Source organism: Erythrolamprus reginae, chromosome 1, assembly GCF_031021105.1.
Source record: "Erythrolamprus reginae isolate rEryReg1 chromosome 1, rEryReg1.hap1, whole genome shotgun sequence".
Lineage (NCBI taxonomy): Eukaryota > Metazoa > Chordata > Lepidosauria > Squamata > Dipsadidae > Erythrolamprus > Erythrolamprus reginae.
Genome location: NC_091950.1, coordinates 5,963,969 through 5,991,266, shown reverse-complemented (window position 1 = coordinate 5,991,266; position 27,298 = coordinate 5,963,969). Strand labels below are relative to the sequence as shown.

Genomic DNA, 27,298 nt, shown 5'->3' with positions numbered 1-27,298 from the left:
GTACTTGTGTCTAGTTGTTCTGGTATGCGGTGCTTTATAGCATCATTTTGAGGGTAGGTGTTGAAATTATTGATCAATCTTAGAAGGCTACAGTGAATCACCATGCTTAGCTCCCTCCCCCTCTATCTGAACAAACTCATCCTGGATGCAGGTGCTCAGATTCAGGTAGACTAAGTGCCACCTGCATCTTGATGCTCAGGTCCATCTGGTCCATGGATCAATAACAAAAGACACAAATAGGTTATTCCCTTCAGGTGTACAGAGAGAAGCTACTACTAAATGGGTAGGATGGTAATCCGCCTTGCAATTATCAAAAGAACAGTAATTCTTCTTGTATCCTCCATAGATTTCTACCCATAGAAATTGTCCAAGATAAAACTTGCTTAAACAAAGCCATCCCAAGGGGAGTTGGACAAGTCACCTTTGGTTGTTTTGCAAAGATGTAATATCTTGCAATCAATGAATCTTAACTGGCCTCAGTGTTTTCTTCTGTCAGAAGTCAGATAAGAGAAAGTACACTTAGTATTAATTTGCCCTGAGGCCACCCAAGTGGCATCATCTGCTTCTTCTGTGCTAAAGCCCTGGTAATATTGTATGCGAAACAGCCTGAAGTCCAGCTTCACATTAAGCATTGATTTTTGGTCAATGGAGGAAGATGAAAAAAATGAATGGGCTGCTTCTCCTGCTGCTTCTTTTTTGGCTCCTGCCTTCAACAACTCATAATGAAATGCAAATTGTATGCATAGCTAGGACCCCTTTGCGAACTATGGAGGACCACTATGGGCCTGGTGATCTCATTATTGGAGCAAATTTGCTCCTGAAAAAGATTTATAACCTTGAAGAGTTGAAATTTGACCAAGAGGCATCAAAGACAGAAACGACAAGCAGGTACATTTCACCTGGAAGGGAATGGTGTTAGAGGATTGTCTCCTTTGTTTGAGATTCTGCTGCTGTTAAGCAGATTTGGTACTTTCCAAGATAAAAAAACCATTTTAATAAAATAGACTGCCATGTTGCAGTTTCATCATGAAGATGATATCATAAAAAGTGAGGAAGGGATGCATGTTAGAAACTGTGGTGTTATGACATTCATTTGGACAGGAAGTCATGGTGAAAAATTCAAAAGGCTGATATTTGGGTATATCAAAAAAGGCAAACTGTTATGGAATAATTTGTGCTCATTTGCAAAGCTAGCTTGTATTCTCCAGTGGAGTCCTAGGAACAGCAGTGGATCTCAGAGCTGAGAGAGTTTTTCAGAGTGACATCCAAACTGCTAAAGTTTCCTCAGATATTTCTCCCATGCAAAAGGTTCCCTGTAATAGTCCCAAATGTTTTCTCACTTTAGAACAGTAGAAAAAACAAATTACTGCCAACCGTCCTTCCATTGAATATCTGTGCACTGCAGAGTCAAAAAGAGGGCTGTGAAAATATTTACTGACCCCACACATCCTGGTCATACATTGTTTCAACTCCTACCCTCAAAACAACGCTATACACAACTAGACACAAGAACACTTTTTTCCATAATGCCATCACTGCGCTAAACAAATAATTCCCTCATCACTGTCAAACTATTCACTAAGGCTGCTTTCCTATTACTACTAATCTTATTTGTACCTTATGGCAACCATTAGGTGTTGTTGTACCTCATGATTCTTGAAAATGTATCTTTTCTTTTGTGTACACTGAGAACATATGCACCAAAGACAAATTCCTTGTGTGTCCAATCACACTTAGCCAATAAAGAATTCCATTCCATTCAATTCTGTTCCATTCCATTCCATTCCCTCTCCTCTCCTCTCCTCTCCTCTTCTCTTTATAGTGTTACATTCAAGAATTATCAGCTATTCCAGGTCTTGGTATTTGCAGTAATGAAACTCAATAAGGATTTGGTTCTGCTGCCAAACATCACACTTGGCTTCCATATTTTTGACAATAAAGAGTCTGTTAGCAGGGTTTCCTGGAACAGCCTCTCTCTTCTGTCTACACGAGGCCAAATGCTTCCAAATTACAAATGTGACAATCAGGACCCTCTACTCTCTGTCATAGGAGATCTCAGCTCCCAATACTCAAGGCAGATGGCCTCCATCTTCAGCATCTTCAAGGTCCCACAGGTAAGGGGGTTCCATAGGGTACCAATTTGGAGCAGACACAGAACAAAAGCATATAGAGAAGTCAAAGATGTAGCTGAAGTCAGCTTGGGGCAATTAGGAGACCGTCTTTTGTTAAATTCATGCAAGAGTTTGTTTTATTTTTATATTTTATATGTCAAGATATATTCTTTATATCCCCATCACAAAGTAACAAATGAATGAAATCCCTACCTAATTTATTCTTTGAAATGTAACCATGCTTCAATCTGGTTTATTGTATGAATAAAGGTGATGATTCATTATCTTGGTTTTTCACATGCCAGAGCCACACAATCTATGTCATAGTAGTGGGTTCTAAATCCTGTCATTACCTGTTTGTGCAAGCACAATGTATCTATGCAGAAGCATCCAGGGCAGGTAGGCGGAACCTCCTGAGAGATTGGGTGGAGCCTCCTGCCGCCGCCACTAATGGTTTGTTGAATCAGGCCAAACTGGGAGCAACCACCACTGCTATGCTGGTGGTGTTTTTCATAATAGAAGAATAACAGAAAAACAGAGCTTGAAGGGACCCGGGAGGGTCTTTGCAAGGCCCACAGTCATTATGTGAAGTCCAAGGTGGGCCTCACGCAGTTTGGGAGTGAGTGTGAGAGAGAGATATACCACCACACGTTCCTTTCTGCAGATGCCATAGTAACAAACACAGGAAGGAATCAGCAATCCTGCATCGGATTGGTCCTCATGACTGTCCTTTTGGGTGTGGGGATATGATATGGGGTTTTGATCCGGATGTAATCAGAGTTGGAATGATTCCAGTCGAATCCAGACATGGCTGTTAATAAATCTTACCCGGCGAGAAGCACAGGAGTGAAATTGATTTATTTCTCAGAATGCTATTTGGTTCGCTAACAGTCTTTTAATCTAACCCTCCTGCTCAATCAGGAAACCCTATACCACTTCAGAAAAATGGTAAAAACTTCCAATGTGGGCGCACCCACAACCTTTGGAGGCAAGCCATTTTGCTGATTAATAGTTCTGTCAGGAAATTCCTTTTTAGTTCTAGATTGGTTCCCTCCTTGATTAGTTTCCATTCATTACTTCTTGTTCTGCCTTGAGAATAGATTGACTCCCTCTTCTTTGTGGCAGCCCCTCAGATTTTGGAACATTGCTATCATGGATGATCTCTGGCAGGCCCAGGACAGGGGTTTATCCTCTGTCCTGGTGCTCCTTGACCTCTCAGCGGCTTTCGATACCATCGACCATGGTATCCTTTTGCACCAGCTGGAGGGGTTGGGAGTGGGAGGTACTGTTCTTCAGTGGTTCTCCTCCTACCTCTCCGGTCGGTCGCAGTTGGTGTTAGTGGGGGATCAGAGGTCGACCCCGAGGTCTCTCCCTTGTGGGGTACCTCAGGGGTTGGTCTCTCCCCCCTGCTATTTAATATCTACATGAAACCGCTGGGCGAGATCATCCAAGGGCATGGGGTGAGGTATCATCAGTACGCTGATGATACTCAGCTTTACATCTCCACCCCATGTCCAGTCAATGAAGCAGTGGAAGTGATGTGCCGGTGCCTGGAGGCTGTTGGGGCCTGGATGGGTGTCAACAAACTCAAACTCAACCCTGATAAGACGGAGTGGCTGTGGGTTTTGCCTCCCAAAGACAATTCCATCTGTCCATCCATCACCCTGGGGGGGGGGAAATATTGATCCCCTCAGAGAGGGTCCACAACTTGGGCGTCCTCCTCGATCCACAGCTCACATTAGAGAAACATCTTTCAGCTGTGGCGAGGGGGGCATTTGCCCAGGTTTGCCTGGTGCACCAGTTGCGGCCCTTTTTGGTCCGGGAGTCACTGCTCACAGTCACTCATGCCCTCATCACCTCGAGGCTCGACTACTGTAATGCTCTCTACATGGGGCTACCTTTGAAAAGTGTTCAGAAACTTCAGATCGTGCAGAATGCAGCTGCGAGAGCTATCATGGGCTTTCCCAAAAATGCCCATATAACACCAACACTCCGCAGTCTGCATTGGTTGCCGATCAGTTTCCGGTCACAATTCAAAGTGTTGGTTATTACCTATAAAGCCCTTCATGGCATCGGACCAGGGTATCTACGAGACCGCCTTCTGCCGCACGAATCCCAGCAACCTTTTAGGTCCCACAGAGTGGGCCTTCTCCGGGTCCCGTCAACAAAACAATGTTGCTTGGCGGGGCCCAGGGGAAAAGCCTTCTCTGTGGCAGCCCCGACCCTCTGGAATCAACTCCCCCCAGAGATTAGAATTGCCCCCACCCTCCTTGCCTTTCGTAAGCTCCTTAAAACCCACCTCTGTCGTCAGGCAAGGGGGAATTGAGACATTCTTTCCCCCTAGGCCTTTATAATTTATGCATGGTATGTTTGTTTGCATGGATGTTTAGTTTTATAATAAGGGTTTTTCAGTTGTTTTTAGTATTGGATTTACATGATGTTTTAGCCGCCCCGAGTCTACGGAGAGGGGCAACATACAAATCCAATTAATAATAATAATAATAATAATAATAATAATAATAATAATAATAATAATAATAATAATATCACCCCTATTCCTTCTTTTCATTAAACTAATCATTCCCATTTCCTACAACTGGTCTTCATATTTTTTGCCTTCAGTTCCCTGCTGGTCTGGTCATTTTGCTGCTCTTCTCTGTACTCTTTCCAGAGTCTGAACATCTTGTATTATATCATAGCAATCAACACCAGATGTAATATTGTGTGGTCTTAACAAGGCTTTATAAAGTACCACAATCCTTTTAAGTGATCTTGATTCTATTCCTATGTTAATGCAGTCTAGGATTACATTGGCTTTTTTAACAGCTGCAGCACACTACTGGCTCATATTTAAGTGATTGTCCACTAGGTTTCCAAGATCCCTTTTGGAGTTATTACTATTGAGCCAGGTATCACATACGGTGGTACCTCTACTTAAGAACGCCTCTACTTAAGAACTTTTCTAGATTAGAATTGGGTGCTCAATATTTTTTTTTGCCTCTACCATTTTCTACTTAAGAACTCGAGCCCAGAAAAGTTTCCCAGGAAATTTGAGAGCAGCATGAAGGCCCAACCAGTTTCCTGCCATTCCCCCTTTAATCCCAGCCATCGTGGGCTTTTCTGGGCTGCCAAAGGAAACTTTTGGTGGCGCTTAAGGAGACTTTGGTAGCCCAGAGCGAGTAGAGCATTTTCTGGTCTCTGGGCACTTGGAGAGAGAATAAGCCACTTCGCTGTGGTGACTCCCTCATGCTGCCTCCCATACACCTGGCGCTTTGTTGCCTCTCAGAGCATCTGGTATGGAAAGGCAAAAGGGGGTGCTCACCTCACCTTCTTCCTTCGGCAGCAACTGTCCTCCTCCTCCTCTTCTTCTTCCTCCTCCTATCCAAATTCCAAGCTTTTATTTCTTTCCTAATGGGTTTGCATGCATTATTTGCTTTTACATTGATTCCTATGGAAAAAGTTGCTTCTACTTAAGAACATTTCTACTTAAGAACCTGGTCATGGAATGAATTAAGTTCTTAAGTAGAGGTACCACTGTATTCTATATTACTGCATTTGTTTTTTCTTTTCTAAATGCAGAACCTTTCTTCTCTCACCATTGAATATCATATTGATAACTAAGGCTCAGTGTTCAAGTCTGCCAATATCCATCTGTATCTGTAAGGGAAAGGAAACTGATATTTACCATGTCTGGAAAGAAAGACTTCTTTCCTTGTGGATTGTGTTCCTTGGGACTTTAAGAGAGCAAAGGATTCCAGCTGCAGCACAGGGGGATAAAAGAGAAACTTGGGAGGTAATGGGGGATGGGTGGGAGAGAGAAGGGACACAGCAGGAGATGTATTTACCAAAGTTTTGTGGAGACAGCAAGGGGTCTCTGAAACTTCCACAGCTGATTAAAGTGATAAAGGAGCCTTACAGCCCCACAAGCCTTCCAAATATGAAAACCAGCTACAGCCATCTGATCACAATGGATTAAGGGCTGCAGAAGCAGCTCAGCAAAGATGAGTCAAGGCTGAGTGGAAGTTAAGCAGAGCCTACTGAAGTATCCAGAAAGGTAGGGTAGTGTAAGGCCTACCTTCTCAGCGCAAGAAAGTAGAACTCTTGAAACATTTTGCATTTGAAAAGGAAGCTTTTATTGAAGCCACAAGATGGTAAGCCTTAAACTCATCATAAACTATGACCTTTGCATGAAAAATTCATTTGTAAAACCAGACTCTCCCTTCTTACAGCTTGGATTTGATTTCCTAAAGTTCACTCAGAGAGACAGAAATGTTTACCTTTCCTTCTTCCGGATTAATCCCAAGGAATTTCCACAGTATGAGGGTTTAATCCAGCTGCTCTTCCACTTCCAGTGGAACTGGGTTGGGCTGGTGGCCCCTCAAAGTGATGCTGGAGAACGTTTCACCTCAACTGTGATGCCCATGCTGAAGGAGAAGGAGATCTGCCTGGCCTTCACTTACTTGTTGGAATCTGGACATGCTGCATATGCAGCAGCGAAATTGGTTCCTCTCATCATAACTTGGTTTAAAGCTGAAGTGATCATTTTGTTTGGAGAACCCAAGTCTATTAAAACTGTATATGCGTCTCTGCAGTATTTTCAAAAATCCAATAAGATTCCATTTGCAACTGTTTGGATCCTGACTTCCCATTGGGAAATCAGCGCATCTCCCAAAGCTTTGAAATTTCTGAAGTTCTTCCATGGAGCTTTGCATTTCAAGGACCACAGCCACGATGTCCCAGAATTCAGGAACTTACTTCTGTCTTTAGATCCCTTGAAACCCCAAGGGGATGTCTTTCTGCATATATGGTGGGAAAGGCTCTTTAACTGCAGGTTCCACAAACCAGGATTGATCCTTAAAAAGAAGGAAAAACTATGTACTGGAAAGGAGAGTTTGCAGAATCTGCCTTCTTACATGTTTGAAGCGAGCATGACAGGTGAAAGTTACAACATCTACACTGCTGTTTATGCTGTGGCACATACAGTGCATGAAATGCATGGATCAGGAGCGCGACCAGCCATGATGAGGCTTGGAAAGAGGGTTTCCAATATACAGTCATGGCAGGTAAGTTTTGAAACTTTCTATCTAGGTTCATTTTTAGAGGTTCTCATGGCTATTTATATATTCCCATGCTACCCATTTCATGACATTTGAAAATAAACTAAATCAGTGGGTTTTTAAAAAAATTACAGTATAATAAGTAGGATGATTTGACTTTTTTTTTTTTTAAAAAGGAAGGGTAACCTTACACATTGTCAGAAAGTTCCAGGTTGGATAGGTCTTCATTTATTGTTTATTTTATTTTATTTTATTTATTTGTCAAAACATGTACAAGATAGCAGGTATTGGTATGAACATTAACAAAAGCAAAGTAAGTACAAGTAAATTTGGACAAAAACAGCAACAAAATGACAGGCAGCAGGGACAACAAAGTGACAAGCAGTGCTACTCAACACATTTTTTCAATCTGTCTTTACACAAAGGGAAAAAACAGCCCAACCTTTCAAAAAATATATTAAGAACACAAGTTAAAATAGGGAAGAAAATGGTAAGGGAACACCTGTTCACCCTAGATGAATTCAAATCACCAGGACCAAATAGATTACACCCCAAGGTTCTGAAAGTACTGGCAGACAAGAGCTCAGAACCACTGAAATATATCTTTCAAAGATCCTGGAGCACCGGGGAATTGCTAGAGGACTGAAAAAGAGCTGATGTAGTTCCTATATTCAAGAAAGAGGGAAAAAACAGGTCCAGGAAACTACAGACCTATCAGCCTGACCTCAATACCAGGGAAGATGTTGGAAAAGATAATCAAACAATGAATCAACAAACACCTAGAAATAATAATAATAATAATAATAATAATAATAATAATAATAATAATAATTAGATTTTTATGCCGCTCTTCTCCGAAGACTCGGAGACAAGTAATAACCATAAGCCAACATGGGTTTGTCAAAACAGATTATGCCAGACTAATCTTTTAGCATTCTTTGACAAAGTGACAAAATTAGTGGACCAGGGGAATGCCATTGATGTGTTTTACTTGGATTTCAGTAAGGCTTTTAACAAAGTAGACCATAACCTACTACTAAATAAAGTAGGAAAAATGTATAAATAAATAGAATATTTTTACAATGATGGGTTCACTCATGCCCAACAATACATTCCTGTTATTGGATGGTATTCCTGATGTCTAGATTCAGTCTTGCAATTATCTCCTAAAGTGATGGTCAACATGGAATGCTAGAAGCCATGGTTTGTCATTTCCAATTATCCTAGTTGCTAAAATCCTTTTTTTCTTTCAGCTTCTTGCCTATTTGAAGAATGTCCGATTCAATGACAGCAGTGGAAATGAAGTCACAATCTCAAAAAATGGACTTGGAACAGCTCAGTATGATCTTCTCAACTGGCTTTTCCTCCGCAATCAGTCTTTTGTCCATGTGAAAGTCGGGCAAAAAAATCCCAGGTTTTCCCTAGGCCAAGATTTTACTATCAACCCTGGTTCAATCACCTGGGCCAGAAAGGTAGGCTAGAAAGAAATGTTATGAATGTCAAGGTTCCAGGTAACATCCAAACTAAATCATAATCCAATTGGGTCATCTTCATCGCTGTTCCTTCCCTCCCAACGAGTTGCCACTTCTGTAGATGAGGTCTCATCATTTTCTGGAGGAGGAGGAGGAGGAGGAGGAGGAGGAGGAGGAGGAAGAGGAGGGGGAGGAGGAGGAGGAGGCTCTTCTGACCACAATGCCAACTGTCCAAATTCTGGTGGTCTTTGGCCTCTTTGTCTGGAAGTGGGAGATGGTCTGGGTGCGGCCGATGGGGGGACAACCTGACAACCTGCTGGGGGAGGCCTCTGACTTAATTCCCTCTTTGATGCCTCCATTGGCCTATGCCCCATGTGGCCCCATCTGTCCGAAGATGGAGTGGCAGGTGCAGTCAGACTTGGCATTGCAAGTGGGATGCTCAGTTGCAGGGGTATCCCAGGGTCTACTGGATCTTTGCCCACCCCACTCCAGGGAAGACAGTCCATCCTGGTTGGGCTTGCCACAGTGGCATTGCTTCCAGGCCTGGGATGGGGTTGCTGGTGTCACTTCCCCCACTCCCCACTGCCATTGCTGGGCGATTCCTAGGTTGGGCTGGTCAGCTAGCTTTGGAGGAGGGTACTGGGTTGTCCAAGTAAGCTTCCCCCCAGTGGAGAGACCCCCTGCTTGCCTTTGTATGGAAAACACATGTTCCTGCTCAATAGGGGCCCTGGTGCCTTTCTGGGAAGGAGAACTTTGGCTGTGATTTAGGGCTCATCTAACTCACGGTTAAATGTTCAAACTGGTCAGAAAGGTCCATCATTGGCTGACGGTATGACAGCTGGAATCTTTTACCGTCATAGCAGGGTGTGGGCATAATTTCTTGCTTTCTCCATTCCTCTCTGGTAGCTGTGAATCCTTGGAGTGGATTGTAGAGGCCTTCAAATCCCCTAGCATCTTGCTCCTTCCCTTTTATCACTTTGTTTTCCTTTTTTGAGTTTTCATACTGCCCGGTGCGGGTTGGATGTGGGGATTCAGTTGCCCTCCCCAGCACCCAACAGGTAGCTGGGTAAGAATTTATGAGAGATCCAGGTTAAAGATGTCAAAGTTCCAGGTAACATCCCAACTAAATCAGAATCTGAGTCAAAGTATTCCTCAAAGTTCCAATTTATTTCTGGAGCCATCCTGGCACCTAGACAGGGAAACCTCAGTTTCTCACTCAGTTGAAAGTTCACATCTGTTGTCTCACACCCACAAACTTGTCACACTGTCCATTCAGATGGTGCCAACCTTTCTTCACTTCCACCCCACTGGGTAGGCATGTCCTTGAACCACTCGAAATAATGCTTTGACAGCTGAATCTGTTCTCCCCGGGCATTCACCCCTTCCAAGTTCCCACAAACATCAGGTCTTCTACAGACAGTGTGACAAGCCATTTATTTATCACCAACTTCTGCAACAGCTTGACAATAAATTCAGGGAGTGATTCATTCTCCCTTAGCAAGGCAGAATTTCCTTGTCATTGAGGGTGGGGAAAATGGATTGAGATAGAGAGATGGTATTAGGAAAACACAACAATAGCACCTATATACTACATAATGCTGTGCAGCCCTCTGCATATTGCCCTTAACAATCTGGGTCCTCATTTTACTGACCTCAGAAAGAAGGATGAATAAACCTTGAGCTGGTCAGCATTGAACTCATGGCAGTGGGAAGAATCATCATGCAACACTGCATTCTAACCAGTCCACCATAACCCTTCCCCTTCCTTCCTTCTTTCCTTCTTTCTTTCTTTCCTTCCTTCCTTCCTTTCTCCCTTCCTTCCCACTTAGACTTATATTCCACTCTGCAGTACTCTACAGAGTCAGCATATTGCCCCCAACAATCTGGGTCCTCCTTTTGCTGACTTTTAAAGGACAGTTAGTCCAGGATCAAGCTGCTTGCAGTGGGCAGAATCAGACTGCAATGTTGCATTATAGCCACTGAGCCATCATGGCCCTCCCTCCCTCCCTCCCTTCCTTCCCTCTTTCTCTCCTGCCCTCCCTCCCGCCCACTTAGACATATATACAGTACCATTTCACAGTGTTTCATAGCCATCTATAAGCAGTTTACAGAGTTAGCCTATTGACCCCAAGAATCAAGCTGCAATGTCGCATTCTAGCAACTGAGCCACCATAGCCCTTCCTTCCTTCCTCCGTCCCTCCCTCCCTTCCTTCCCACTTAGACTTATATACCACTTCACAGTGCTTTACAGCCCTCTCTAAGCAGTTTACAGAGTTAGCCTATTGCCCCCAACAATCTGGGTCCTCATTTTACCCACCTCGGTAGGATGGAAGAATGAGTTTGAGGACTTCCGGGTGGAGCTCGATCGCGCCGGAGGTGCGGAAGCCAAGCTCCGGCTCCGTGGCCTTCGTTTCACCCCGTAGGACGCCGCGTTGCATTGTGCCGACACCCAGATGGGGTCGGCCTAGGACAGGGGGTCTCCTGGACCCCCCGGGATGGATCGCCGCGACCCGGGGGTTAGGGACAGCCCCGCAGCTACGGGAATGGAGAGCTGCAACCAGACGGCCGTCTGGGCGCAGCCATAGCGATCGCCGAAAGCGGAAGTTAAAGAAAGATCAAGAAGTCTACAAACCAGCAGATCGGCAGATAAGGGAGATTTACAGCACCACACGGAATGTTTCGGAATCTTTTTTTTTTTCAGAAAAAAGAACTTTGAAGGCGAACACAGGCAGAGGAAGAATAAACAAATTGTAAGTCATATCCATACGCGGAGAGAAGCCTAGCCGGAACTACTTGCCTTTGTTAAATCCATTAGCACTGTATAATCCTTTTCTTTTTCAATTTTTTCTACAATCTTAGGATAGTGTGGTGTCTTTGTTGTTTATTCCTCACTTTTGTTTTTCCTTTTAAACCATATTTTTATCTGACAACTAAAGACTGATTTGACAGCTACCTGACTAGATAAAGTAAAAATGTTTAAATGAATTGAATATATGACAACATGGATTGAACTGAAATTACCTTTTTATAATGGAATTTTACTGAGATTGTAATTGTCTGGAGTAAATTTTGAACAGTATATTTTATTTTTATATCTTTATAATTCTTTTCGATTGGATTTTTTCTTTTTTATGGACTAAGAGGGACTATTTTCCTTTCAACACGAATTTGGAGGCGTAAGGATATTTTTCGTGTTCGTTCCTTCTTTCCTTGTTTTCCTTTTTTAATCCTTTTTTACAATAAGAAGATACTTATTTTAATTGGATATTATATTGGACATTACATTGGGCATTCGCTTGGAGTATTTTTCTTTTTTTTTAGAGATTTTCATCAAGCATATTTTGGCATTTTTGGACTTAATAGTTTCCTTTCTTTTTTGCTTCTTTTTTTTACCTGTTGGATTTTTCTTTTAGATTTTTTAGATCCTTTTTTCTTTTACCTTTTTTTAGTTAATTGATTATTATTATTGTATTGTTATTAATTTTTTTTCTTTTATATATATATCCCTTCATATTTCATTTCTTCCTTTTTTCTTTTAAAGGAATTTTTTACAGTTTTTTCTCTTCCCCCCCTATCATTTTCTTCTCTTTAAAGAAATCTCCCTACCTTTTTACCTATTTTCTTCCTTCTTTTCTTTCTTCTCGCTTTCCCTTTTCCATCTTTTATTTTTAATTATTTTCCCTCTTTTTTAGTATTAAATAGCTATGTGCTAGAAATATTGGTTTCTTCCTTTCCCCCACCTGATCCCCCCCCAAGAAGTCTAGGAAATATTTCTCTACCTTTCCACCCCCTTTTTTCTTTTCTTTTTCTTTTTAATTTCCCTTTCTAATTAAACCAAAATAATTAATTATAACATTAACTGAATTGAATTGATATACTTAATTTCCTCCTTTTCTCTTTTCTTTGTACCATTTTCTTACTAAGAATATAAGAATATATAAGATTTTGATTAAAATAATTTTTAAAATAAAATAATAACAGTGATTTTGGATTATTAAAGGTACCCACAGGGCACAGAGTGTGACTTCAGTGACTACAATAACATCACGAAAACAACCAACTACTCCCGTCCCTACTTCTACACCCAGGGTATCCCCAACTTCATACCCACAATGTTGGCCAAAGAGAAAGAAAAAGACAAGCCTATGATGGACCCTAACTTCCAGATTATCCAAGAAGCACTAGCAGACATCAAGGCACTACAAACCCAGGCAAAAACTCAAAGTGACACAAATAAAGAAGAAATGAAAACCTACTTACAAGAACTGAGGCAAGAGATGAAGGAGATGAAAGACGAAATCAAAAAAGAAATTGCGGAACTTAAAACTGAATTAACTGAAGTAAAAGGGAATGTTGCCGAAATGGACGGAAATATAAAAGTCATTCAACAAAAATTACAAGACAGCGAAAAGAGAATACAAGTGACAGAAGGAAAAATCCAAGATGTGGGACAGAGAGTAGAAGAATATGAAGATCGTAACTATGCAGCCCGCAGAGACTTTGATATAGCAATAACCAATCTAGAACTTCACTCCGCACTGCATGGCTTGAGGTTCCAAAACATTGAAGAAGAAAAAGATGAAGATTTGCCTGCAAAAATGGCAGAAGTCATGGGAGCTATTTTGCAGCTGGACCCAACAGACCTGGTAAAATAAATCGACGAAGTCTACCGAGTCCAGACCGGATATGTAAGGCGCCATAATTTACCCAGAGAAGTCCACATTAAGTTCACAAGAAGAATTGTCAAAGATGCGATACTGAGATACACAAAAAACGAGTCCCTTCAATGCGACGGGAAAGAAATCACGATTCTGAAACAAGTCCCGAGGAGAGTCCGAGAGAGTAGAAGACAATATTATTTTCTCACAAACATTTTAATCAGAAAGAACATTCTTTTCAGATGGCTGATACCAGAAGGGCTGACTTTAACATGGCAATCAACGAGAGTGAAAATAGAAAGTGTAGAACAAGCAAGATCTTTCCTAGCACGCAGTGGACTGGACAGTACCGCACAAATTCACATTCAACCAAAGCCTAGCGATGATATGATGGGGGCTACGGGTGGCGGAGGGGAAGAAGCATTGTTCGTGAAGCCGAAACAACTAGAGATCTCACAGGATTTAATCTTGGATATTCGACTCCAAGAACCAAAAGAAGTCAAAAGGTACTATAAATAAAGATGACACATGATCTGAAAATATTTTCAGTCAATATCAACGGATTGAATAACCCAAGGAAGAGAAACCAAGTATTAACTAAACTTACGAAACAAAAAGCCCAGATAAACATTTTACAAGAAGTTCATATTAAAAAATCAAAAAGAAGTCTCCTTAAAAACCCAAAATTGGGGAAATTATATACTAGTTTGGCCAATCAAAAGAAAAGAGGTGTAGCAATGTATATTGATGAACTAATTGAATCTAAAGAAATATATAATGATGGGGATGGAAGGATTTTGATAGTACAATTAGACTTAGAAACAAAACCATTAACAATTGTCTCAATTTATGCACCAAATGATAATCAAAAAGAATTTTATAAAGATTTACATGAAAAAATTAATGAGTTATCAATTGAAAATATGATAATAGTAGGAGACTTCAATGCAATTTCAGATGATCATATGGATTATAATGGGAAAAGAAAAGAAAAGAAAAAAAAGGTAATCTTACCGGTCTCATTTTGGAAAATGAGTTCAGAATTAGCACTAAAAGATGTATGGTGAGAACAGCATTTAAAAGATAAACAGTATACTTTTTATTCTAACCCGCATAAGACATGGTCTAGAATTGATATGGCTTGGGCCCCTACACACATAATGGAACAAATAAGTGAAATGGAAATAGAGACAAATACTTGGGCGGACCATAACCCTTTATCCATATATTGGAAAGGTAAAAAGAGAATAAAGAATTGGTCAATGAATAGAACTATAACAAAAGATCCTGAATATAAGAAATGGATAGAGAAGGAATTAGAGATTTTTTTGAAAATAAATAAAAATACAGATACTACACCTCAAAATTTATGGGATACAACCAAAGCATATATACGCGGACTAACAATATCATTTACAGCAAGAAAAAATAAAGAAAAGAAAAAATACCAAGGAACACTAGTAGAAGAACTAAGAAAATTAGAAATTTTAATGCAAAAAGAGGATAAGGATGACAAATTAAAAAATCAGAGAGAATTAATAAGACATAAACTGAGATTAATAGAACAAGAATCAATTGTAGAAAAGATAAAGAGAGTAAAACAAGACTATTTTGAGCATGCGAATAAACCCGGAAGATGGCTGGCATACAAACTAAGAAAAGAGAGAGAAAATAAAATTATAAAAAATTTGATAGATTCAAAAGGTATAATAAAACATAGAATAGAAGATAAAAAGGAAATAGTATTGGAATTTTATAAACAATTATATAAGAAAGAAGAGATAAGTGAGGATTTATTTTTTAAATATCTGGAAAAAATAGAACTTCCAGTTTTAACCGAAACACAACAGCAAAGTTTAAATAGACCTATTACAGATATAGAATTAAAACAATCTATAAAGAATCAAAAAAACAATAAAGCGACTGGTCCAGACACAATACCAGCTGAATTTTATAAATTAGAACTAGAAATACTTTTTTCAAACATGCTTCAGATATATAATCAAATATTGACAATAGGTAAATTACCAAAAACTTGGTCAGAAACTTTAATAACTTTAATACATAAGGCTAAAACAAAGAAGGAAAAAATTGAAAATAACAGACCTATTTCATTGTTGAACGTCGATTATAAAATTTTTATATCAATATTTGCCAATAGACTTAAAAGTATTATAAATAATATGATACATAGTGACCAAAATGGATTTTTACCAGGTAGACAAATTAAAAATAATTTAAGAATAATAATTAATACCTTGGAATATTATGAGCAACATCCTGAAAGGCAAATGGCACTTATATTTTTAGACGCCAGAAAAGCATTTGACAATGTGGATTGGAATTTTATGAAAATACAATTAAATAAGATGGAAGTAGGAACAAAATTTTTCAACATAATAGACGCTATATACTCTGAACAAACTGCTAAAATTATAATAAATAGTGAACAGACAGAAAAAGTAGTTATACAAAGAGGAGTAAGACAAGGCTGCCCAATATCACCATTGTTATTTATTTTAACTTTAGAACCATTGTTAATAAAAATAAGATCAGATAAGGAAATAAAAGGATTGAAAATTAGAAAAGAAAACTATAAAACACAAGCATTTGCCGACGACATAGTGTTTGTCTTGGATGATCCAATAGAATCTATTTCAAATCTAATAAATGCGATTGAAGAATATGGGAAAGTTGCAGGATTGAAAATAAACAAGGAAAAGACACAGATATTAACATAAAATATGACTGAAATACAGAGAAAATATTTAGGAGACCTATCAAACATGAAGATCGTGAAAAAAGTGATATATTTAGGGATATGGATGACTTCCAAAGCCGTATCTTTAAAAAATGACAATTATCTAAAATTATTAAATCAGATCAAAAAAGACTTAGAAATATGGAGTAATCTACAATTATCATTAGTAGGAAGAATTTCCACAGTTAAAATGAACATCCTCCCAAAAATATTGTTTCTTTTTCAAGTGATCCCAATAAATCCAGGAACGAAATTCTTTGCCGAATTGAATAAGATAATAAAAAAATTTATTTGGCAAGGTAAAAAATCAAGAATAAAACAAAATTCATTAGAAGATCATAAGGAAAGAGGAGGCCTAGGTCTCCCAAATTGGAAACTATATTATTATGCCACGGCCCTGACATGGATAAAAGAATGGTTGACATTAGAAAATCAAAGATTGCTCAATTTAGAAGGACAAGACTTGATGGTAGGTTGGCATGCATTTGTATGGTACGATAAATTAAAAACCCACTCATATTTTAAAAATAATGTTATCAGGAAAGCATTGATAGAAGTGTGGAATGAAATAAAGAAGAACCATTTTCTAGTAATGCCAGAATGGGTTTCACCCTTTGAAGCCATTGTACACCCGAATCTTAAAGGGAAAGGCAAGATTTGGAAATATAGTGACTTGTTAGATAATCAACTAAAATTAAGAACAAAACAAGAGTTATACGAGTTAGGTATAGATTTAGACTGGTGGCAATACATGCAGATTAGTTCCAGGTATCAAATAGATGCAAAGATCTATATCTTTAAAAAAGAAAACAATGTATTGAGCAAATTATTATTTCAAAACCAAATAAAGACAATTGGAAATGTTTATAAATATTTACTAAACCACAGAACGATTGGTTGGATATTGAAAGACAATATGATCAGTTGGTGCAAAAATTTTGGCAAAGAGATTGATTTAGACACTTGGGAAAAGATATGAATGTATAATTGGAAAATAACAAAATCAATTTCCTTTAAAGAAAATCAAATTAAGATGTTTTATAGATGGCACCTTCCACCATATAGAATTTCTAAAATGCTTCCATCTGTATCGCCTATTTGTTGGAAATGCAAAAATGAAGTTGGTACATATTATCATGCATGGTGGACCTGTTCTGAGACAAAAATATTTTGGAATAAAGTAGAGAATTGGATAAATGAAATCACTAAGGAGAAGATTAAAAAATCTCCTGAATTTTTCTTATTGGGTATTTCAAATATAAAGTATAAAAAAGAAGTTTACTATTTAATAATACATATATTGACGGCGGTGCGAATAGTATTCGCACAGAAATGGAAAGAAAAGACGATACAGAAAAGATACGGAGGTATTCAAAAAAATTATAGAATGTGCAGAATTAGATATGATGACTAAAGGTGGTGCCGTGGATATTGCCTACCTGGACTTCAGCAAAGCCTTTGATACGGTTCCACACAAAGAGCTGATAGATAAATTAGTGAAGATTGGACTTAATCCCTGGATAGTTCAATGGATTTGCAGCTGGCTGAAGCGTAGACATCAGAGAGTTATTGTTAACGGTGAGTATTCTGAGCAGAGTCAGGTTACAAGCGGTGTGCCACAAGGGTCTGTTCTGGGTCCTATTCTTTTTAATATGTTTGTGAGTGACATAGGGGAAAGTTTGGTAGGGAAGGTTTGCCTATTTGCCGATGACTCTAAAGTGTGCAATAGGGTTGATATTCCTGGAGGCGTCTGTAATATGGTAAATGATTTAGCTTTACTAGATAAATGGTCAAAGCAATGGAAACTGCAGTTTAATGTTTCCAAATGTAAAATAATGCACTTGGGGAAAAGGAATCCTCAATCTGAGTATTGTATTGGCAGTTCTGTGTTAGCAAATACTTCAAAAGAAAAGGATTTAGGGGTAGTGATTTCTGACAGTCTCAAAATGGGTGAACAGTGCAGTCAGGCGGTAGGGAAAGCAAGTAGGATGCTTGGCTGCATAGCTAGAGGTATAACAAGCAGGAAGAGGGAGATTATGATCCCGCTATATAGAATGCTGGTGAGACCACATTTGGAATACTGTGTTCAGTTCTGGAGACCTCACCTACAAAAAGATATTGACAAAATTGAACGGGTCCAAAGACGGGCTACAAGAATGGTGGAAGGTCTTAAGCATAAAACATATCAGGAAAGACTTAATGAACTCAATCTGTATAGTCTGGAGGACAGAAGGAAAAGGGGGGACATGATCGAAACATTTAAATATATTAAAGGGTTAACCAAGGTCCAGGAGGGAAGTGTTTTTAAAAGGAAAGTGAACACAAGAACAAGGGGACACAATCTGAAGTTAGTTGGGGGAAAGATCAAAAGCAACATGAGAAAATATTATTTTACTGAAAGAGTAGTAGATCCTTGGAACAAACTTCCAGCAGACGTTGTAGATAAATCCACAGTAACTGAATTTAAACATGCCTGGGATAAACATATATCCATCCTAAGATAAAATACAGAAAATAGTATAAGGGCAGACTAGATGGACCAGGAGGTCTTTTTCTGCCGTCAGACTTCTATGTTTCTATGTTTCTATGTTTCTAAACATTTGAATAATCAAACCGAAACAGAGTTTTACAAAATATGGGATAAAGTATATGATTGGTGGAATCTTAAAAATAGTATTAAAAATTTAAATATGATTATTTGAAAAATTATAAGATAGAATTAAATAGTTTTTATGATAACTTAGAAGTGTTTATTTTATTTTATTTTCTGTATTACTAATAATTTGTTTATCGCTTTTTACAAACATATATATATATACAAGTATATCATTTATAATAAAAAATATGTGTATATATATATATATGTGTGTGTGTGTATGTGTATGTATATATATATATAAAAATATATATATATATATATATATATATATATATATATATATATATATATATATAAAGAAATGTAATCAACAATTTTAATCTTAAAAACATAGTATTAAATTTAATGACAATGTAATCTGTAAGTGTGGATTTCTGCTTAGATCTGGAAATAGTTTGAGTTTTTTATATTCTGTATTAGTTAGACTTCTACGAAAGAGGAGCAATGGTAGCTCCTTAAATGTTAAATGTTGTATGTCTTTGTCTGTCTTTTTTGAAAAAAGGATGGAAGAATGAGTTAACCTTGAGCCAGTCAGGATCAAACTCCTGGTAATGGGCTGCAGAGTTTCCCTGTAATACTGCATTCTAACAACTGTGCCACCATGGTTCTATCCTAGTTAAAACCCAGTTGAATCCTAATTTTTACATTGGTTCTGCCTACCTGACCATACCCTACCTGACCATACATGTCCAGTCAATGAAGCAGTGGAAGTGATGTGCCGGTGTTTGGAGGCTGTTGGGGCCTGGATGGGTGTCAACAGACTCAAACTCAACCCTGATAAGACGGAGTGGCTGTGGGTTTTGCCTCCCACGAACAATTCCATCTGTCCGTCCATTACCCTGGGGGGGGAGGAATTACTGACCCCCTCAGAGAGGGTCTGCAACTTGGGCGTCCTCCTCGATCCACAGCTCACATTAGAGAAACATCTTTCAGCTGTGCGAGGGGGGCATTTGCCCAGGTTCGCCTGGTGCACCAGTTGCGGCCCTATTTGGACCGGGAGTCACTGCTCACAGTCACTCATGCCCTCATCAACTTGAGGCTCGACTACTGTAACGCTCTCTACATGGGGCTAACTTTGAAGAGTGTTCGGAAACTTCAGATCGTGCAGAATGCAGCTGCGAGAGCAATCATGGCCTTTCCCAAATATGCTCATGTTACTCCAACACTCCGCAGTCTGCATTGGTTGCCGATCAGTTTCCGGTCACAATTCAAAGTGTTGGTCATCACCTATAAAGCCCTTCATGTCACCGGACCAGGTTATCTACGACACTGCCTTCTGCTGCACGAATCCCAATGACCGGTTAGGTCCCACTGAGTTGGTCTCCTCCGGGTCCTGTCAACTAAACAATGTCGTTTGGTGGGACCTACAGGAAGAGCCTTCTCTGTGGCGGCTCCAACCCTCTGGAATCAGCTCCCTCCAGAGATTAGAATTGCCCCCACCCTCCTTGCCTTTTGTAAACTCCTTAAAACCCACCTCTGTCGTCAAGCGTGGGGGAACTGAAACATCTCCCCCTGCCTATGTAGATTTTTGCGTATGATATGACTGTATGTATGCTTTTTATATATATTGGGGTTTCCTGTTTTTTAGACTTTTTAAAATGTATTATTGTTATTTTAGATTTTAACTATTAGATTTGTCATATTGTTTTTATCATTTCATACAAATATAATAAATATAATACATATAATACATATAACACATATAACACATATAACACATATAACACATATAACACATATAACACATATAACAAATATAATAAATATAATAATAATAATAATAATAATAATAATAATAACAACAACAACAACAATAACAACAACACCCGTAGGAGCCCATAACTGGCTCTGGGTCTTCTCAACAGACCATGACTGAGGGACCTCTTAGTGCACTATGGCAATGACAGTATTTTCCCAATTGCATGACACTTATATTAGAAAGCCCATAATATGGTTGTAAAACCACAGTACTGGGAATTTATGCAGAGGAACAGGAAGGAAGGTACCATTAGAACAATGAATCTGTAAAACATCTTGTAGCCAAGAGTTGGGGGTGCTCCAACACTGGAAGTTTTTAATAAGAGATTTGAGAATCAGGGTTTCCTCCCTGAGCAAGAGGTTGGGCTAGCAGATCTCCAAGGTTCCTTCTAACTCTGTTATTCTCTTAATTTGGAAATTAAATGATGCATTGTCATTAATTAGATCATCTCAAACGTTTCTCTTTTCTCTTTCAGAAAGTGCCCTTTGCCAGGTGTGGCAACAAGAGGTGCCAGGCAGGAGAGAAAAAAAGTGTCCCAGAAGGAAAGGAGGTCTGCTGCTACCATTGTGTCCCTTGTCCAGAAGGGACCATTTCTAACCAGACAGGTAGAGTGTACATCAAATGTAGACCTGGCCCTAACAAAATGAAATTGAATGTAGAGAAAAGTAAAGTCCTACAGTTAGGTAAGAAAAACCAAAAGTACAAATATTAACTGGGGGAAACCAGGATTAATGGTAGTGACTGTAAGAGGGATCTTGGAGTCTTACTGGACAACCAGCTAAATATGAACCAGCAGTGTGCAGCGGCAGCCAAAAAAGCCAACACAATCCAACATTGCATTAACAGATGGATTCAATCAAGATCAAGGGAGATGCTAATACCGTCTATAAAGACTTAGTAAGACCACACCTAGAGTACTGCATCCAGTTTTGGTCACCACACTATAAAAAAGATGTTGAGACTCTAGAAAGAGTGCAGAGAAAAGCAACCAAGATTTGTCTGGAGGCTGGAACATTTATTTATTATTTATTTATTTTATTTATTCATTTGTCCAATACACAAATACATAGGAAGAAAAATAGACATGTAGTAATATATATAAGGGTAAAGTGAACTTAGAGGAGAGGATATATGAAAGGAAGAGAATATATAAGATAGGTGAAAGAAAGGAAAGACAATTGGACAGGGGAAGAAAGGCACACCAGTGCACTTATGTACGCCCCTTACTGGCCTCTTAGGAACCTGGAGAGGTCAATCATGGAGAGTCTAAGGGAGAAATGTTGGGGGTTAGGGGTTGACACAATTGAGTCTGGCAATGAGTTCCACGCTTCGATAACTTGATTGTTGAAATCATATTTTTTACAGTCAAGTTTGGAGCGGTTCGTATTAAGTTTGAATCTGTTGCGTGCTCTTGTGTTGTTGTGGTTGAAGATGAAGTAGTCATTGACTGGTAGGACGTTGCAGCATATGATATTGTGAAGAATGTGAAGAATGGTTATAGGAACTGGACATGGCTAGTCTACTGAAGAGAAGGAGCAGGGGAGACATGAGAGCAGTCTTCCAATATTTGAAGGACTGCCACAGAGAGGAGGGGGTCAAGCTATTTTCCAAGGTACCTGAAGGCTACACAAGGAATAGTGAATGGAAACTAATCCAGGAGAGATTCAACCTAGAAATAAGGAGGAACTTTCTGACAGTGAGAATAATCAACCAATGGAACAGACGTTGCTTTGAGAAGTTGTGGGAGCTTCATCAAGTGAGACTTTCAAGAAGAGATTAGAGTGCCATTTGTCAGAAATGGACGAGGGTTTTCTGCTTGAGCAAGGTTTGAACTAGATGTATTTATTTATTTATTTTATTTATTTATTAGATTTGTATGCTGCCCCTCTCCGTAGACTCAAGGCGGCTAACAACAATAATGAAACAACATATAACAAATCTAATATTTAAAATAATTAAAAGACCCTTATTTAAAACTGAACAGATGACCTACAAGGCCCCTTACAATTCTGTTAACTATGTTAATCCTGTTAATCTTCCGGGATCAAGGAATAAGCCCAAATATGAAAAGAATCTTGATCATGTGTGTGTGGTAGGTATAACATGCTTCATAATATGGATGGAAATTATTCTGATTTTCAGTCTAATTCCCCATCCTTTTAATAATGGTTTTTTTAGTGTTTTTAAATTATTAGATTTGTTTTACATTGTTTTATTGTTGGTGTGAGCCACCCCGAGTCTACGGAGAGGGGCAGCATACAAATCTAATTAATAATAATAATAATAATAATAATAATAATAATAATAATACAGAAGGACTAATACTGGCGGCACAAGAAAAGGCCATTAGAACAAATGCTGTCAAAGCCAGAATTGAAAAATCAACAGACGATCCAAAGTGCAGACTCTGTAAAGAAACAGATGAAACAATCGATCACATACTCAGCTGCTGCAAAAAGATTGCACAGACTGACTACAAGCATAGACATGATGCTGTGGCACAGATGATCCACTGGAACTTGTGCCGGAACTACCATTTACCAGTGGCAAAGAACTGGTGGGATCATAAGCCCGAAAAAGTGGTCGGAAATGAGCAAGCAAAACTACTGTGGGACTTCCAACTTCAGACTGACCGAATTCTGAAGCATAACACACCAGACATTGTGATCATGAAGAAAAAGAAAGTATGGATCATCGACATCGCAATCCCAGGAGACAGCAGAATTGAGGAGAAGCAGCTAGAGAAATTAGTGAAATACGAAGATCTAAAAATCGAGCTGCAACGACTCTGGCATAAGCCATTGAAAGTGGTCCCAGTGGTACTTGGCATGCTGGGCACAGTACCAAAGGATCTCAGCGGACATTTGAAAACCATCGGAATTCACAAAATCTCCATCTGTCAATTGAAAAAGGCCGCTTTACTGGGATCGGCAAACATAATTCACCGCTACATCACACAGTCCTAGGTGCTTGGGAAGTGCCCGACTGGTGATGAAATACGAAATCCAACATAGTGATCTCGTTTGCTGTGTTGTACTGACATAATAATAATAATAATAATAATAATAATAATAATAATCATCATCATCATCATCATCATCATCCCTGAGGAATGAGAACTTTTACTGAGGAAAAAGTGATTGCAGAAAAGAAAGGGGAGATCAGGAAAATCCTGTGCAAAGCACACAGCATTCATTCATTTCATTAAACTCAACCCCCCAACCACCCAGATCAGTCCATCAGCAGCCAATGTGATGTACAAGATTTTTATGGAAACTCTGAGGTACTAGGCAGATAACGGTTCACTCTTAGGGCACAATGGCCTTGGCATTATGCTGTAACTATCTGGGAAGGAATTCCCAAGCAACTACAGTCAAACTAAAAGCATGTGAAAATGCCAGCAAGCTTCCTTTCCCCTTCTTACTTACTTACTTACTTACTTACTTACTTACTTACTTACTTACTTATTTATTTATTTATTTATTTATTTATTGGATTTGTATGCCACCCCTGTCCGTAGAGCAGAATGATAGGACACAATGGTGGACCTGACAGTTGAGTTCCTAGCAATGTGCTGCTTCTATCAGGACTATCAGTCTCCCTGAAAACAAAAAGGCCTGTCAGAGATATAGATCAATCTGTCTATGTCTGCTATTTTCCTTTTTTTTTTTTCACTATAAGAGGCATCAAAATATAAGAGGCATCTAGATTTCGAAAAGAAAAGCCAAAAAACCCACCACTGGGTGAGATCATCGAAGGGCATGAAGTGAGGTATCATCAGTATGCTGATGATACCCAGTTATACATCTCCACCCCATGTCCAGTCAACGAAGCAGTAGAAGGGATGTGCCGGTGACTGGAGGATTTTGGGGTCTGGATGGGTGTCAACAAGCTCAAACTCAACCCAGACAAGACGGAGTGGCTGTGGGTTCTGCCTCCCAAGGACAATTCCATCTGTCCATTCATTACCCTGGGGGGAGGAATCATTGACCCCCTCAGAGAGGGTTCGCAACTTGGGCGTCCATCTCGATCCACAGCTAACATTAGAACACCATTTTTTGGCTCTGGCGAGGAGGGTGTTTGCCCAGATTTGCCTGGTGCTCCAGTTGCGGCCCCACTTGGACAGGGAGTCATTCCTCACAGTCGCTCATGCTCTCATCACCTCGAAGTTCGATTACTGCAATGCTCTCTACATGGGGCTATCTTTGAAAAGTGTTTGGAAACTTCAGATCATGCTGAATGCGGCCGCGAAAGCTATCATGGGGCTTTCCAGATTTGCCCATGTTTCTACAACACTCCGCGGCCTGCACTGGCTGCCAATCAGTTTCCGGTCACAATTCAAAGTGTTGGTTATGACCTTTAAAGCCCTACATGGCATTGGACCAGAATACCTCCGGAACCGCCTTTTACCGCATGAATCCCAGCGGCCGATAAGGTCCCACAGAGTTGGCCTTCTCCGGGTCCTGTCAACAAAACAATGTCGTTTGGTGGGCCCCAGGGGAAGAGCCTTCTCTGTGGTGGCCCCGGCCCTCTGGAATCAACTCCCCCCCAGAGATTAGAACGGCCCCCACTTTCCTTGTCTTTCGCAAGTTACTCAAGACCCACCTATATCTCCAGGCATGGGGGAACTGAGACATCTCCCCCAGGCTTTTTATATTTTATGTTCGGTATGTATGTGTTGTATAGTTTTTAACTGCTAGGGTTTTTTATATATATATTTTATTTTATTATTAGATTTGTTTCAATGTTACACTGATTTATTATTGTTGTGAGCTGCCCCGAGTCTTCGGAGAGGGGCGGCATACAAATCTAATAAATTATTATTAATTATTATTATTCTGCATGTCCAGTTTTTATCCTCCTCATACCCCAAGAGCTCTTTGCAGTTCCCAACCCCAGTTTTGACAAAAAATGCACCCATTGCCAAAAACAAGATGCACAGGAGGGGATTGGGAGGCTAAAAGCGCCAATATTCAATCTATAAGATACACCAAAATTATTACCCACAAGAGCGGAATGCATTTTACACTCTGAAAAATATGGTACTCCTTTGCAAAAAAAAAAATCTGATTGAATGATAGGAGAAACGTATTTCAAATTGAGGAATTGCCTCTCCCTTGTCCCATGGTATGCTTGTGTGTGTGTGTCTGTTAGTATATGGGTTTTTTTAAATCTTTAAATATTTTAATTAATTGGATTATTATGATTGTTTCACTTGTTCTTCGGAGAGGGGTGGCATACAAATCCAAATAATAAATAAATAAATAAATAAATAAATAATAAATTACATAGAAAAATGCATGTGTTATGATCATAGAACAGCAAAAAGTAGGATTCTTGACTGAAAGGACAATTGTCTTCAACTTCCATTATGAGGGAGTGGGGAGTGCCAATCTTTTTTCTCACGGAAAGCCAAAATAACAATGCAAGTGCCCAGAGATTAGAGTGAAAGAAATGAGAATCTCTGACAAATTATACCCAGGTTCCTATTGAACCAGGATGTTTTGCCCTTTTCAGGGTCATAAGTTGGTGACAGGTCCTTCCAACACTTTCCTTTTGAGTTAGCCCCTATACATGGGAATTAAATCTGAGACCCTAAGTGGGAGGGAAGAAACTCACTGTGGATGCCCATGAAATACTGAACCAAAGACTCTTAATTCCAGATGCAGCTCGCTGTGACCCTTGTCCAGAAGACCAATATCCCAACAAGGAGAAGGACCACTGCATTGCCAAGAAGATCCACTTCCTTTCTTATCAAGAGACCCTGGGATATGTTTTAACTTCTCTGGCTCTCTTCCTTTCTCTGATCACATTAGCAGTTTTGGCAATTTTCCTTAAGCAACGTGATACACCGATTGTCAAGGCCAACAACCGAGATCTCTCCTACATTCTTCTGATTTCCCTCTTGCTCTGCTTCCTCTGTTCCTTCCTTTTCATTGGTCAACCCAGAAAGTTCACCTGTCTCTTCCGACAAACTACCTTTGCCATTCTCTTTTCCCTTGCAGTTTCCTCAGTGTTAGCAAAAACTGCCATGGTGGTTCTGGCCTTCATGGCCACCAAACCAGGGAACAAGGCAAGGAGATTATTAGGAAAGCCACTGACAAATTCCATTGTTGTAGCCTGTCCCTTGGTCCAAACAGTTCTTTGTGCCACCTGGCTGGTAACCTCTCCCCCATTTCCCAACTTGGACTACTACTCATTGACTGGAGAAATCATCTTGGAATGCAATGAAGGCTCAGCTTCAATGTTTTATACTGTCCTCACCTACTTGGGTCTCCTGTCCCTCGTGAGTTTCACAGTGGCTTTTCTGGCTAGGAAACTCCCTGACAGCTTTAATGAAGCCAAGTTCATTACTTTCAGTATGTTGGTCTTTTGCAGTGTTTGGATCAGTTTCCTCCCTACCTACCTGAGCACCAAAGGGAAGTCCATGGTGGCTGTGGAGATCTTCTCCATTTTGGCCTCTGGGACTGGTCTCTTGGCTTGCATCTTTTCCCCCAAATGCTATATTATCATACTGAGGCCCCATCTTAACTGTAAGGAAAATATGATAAGAAACAAACATTTCTAATGCAGGGATAGGAAACATTTATATTTATATTGAGTTTTGTTTAGTAAGTGATAATATTTCTAAAAGATAATTACAGAGAAGGAGAAACACATTGATTAAATAATAGCTTATGAAGTGCTATAGCCGGTCACAATATATCTGATGTCAGCAACCATCACCTAACCTCCCCTCCTCTCCTCCCATGTTTTCCTATTGCCCCCAGTGAGACCCCTGGCCCTCTTTGGAAATAACGCTTGGTGTTAAATTTATGTTT

The 27,298-nt window shown here is 39.6% G+C and overlaps 1 protein-coding gene across 1 annotated transcript; it reads left to right on the top strand.

Annotated features, from left to right (window-relative positions):
- The first annotated feature begins 766 nt into the window (after positions 1 to 766).
- Positions 767 to 27,045, top strand: LOC139158191 (vomeronasal type-2 receptor 26-like). Its single transcript, XM_070735609.1, has 8 exons — positions 767 to 888; positions 1,823 to 2,114; positions 6,341 to 7,174; positions 8,422 to 8,640; positions 8,762 to 9,070; positions 10,966 to 11,059; positions 20,921 to 21,082; positions 26,141 to 27,045. The coding sequence occupies exons 1-8, from the start codon at positions 767 to 769 to the stop codon at positions 27,043 to 27,045; spliced, it is 2,937 nt and encodes a 978-aa protein (XP_070591710.1).
- Positions 27,046 to 27,298: the final 253 nt, after the last annotated feature.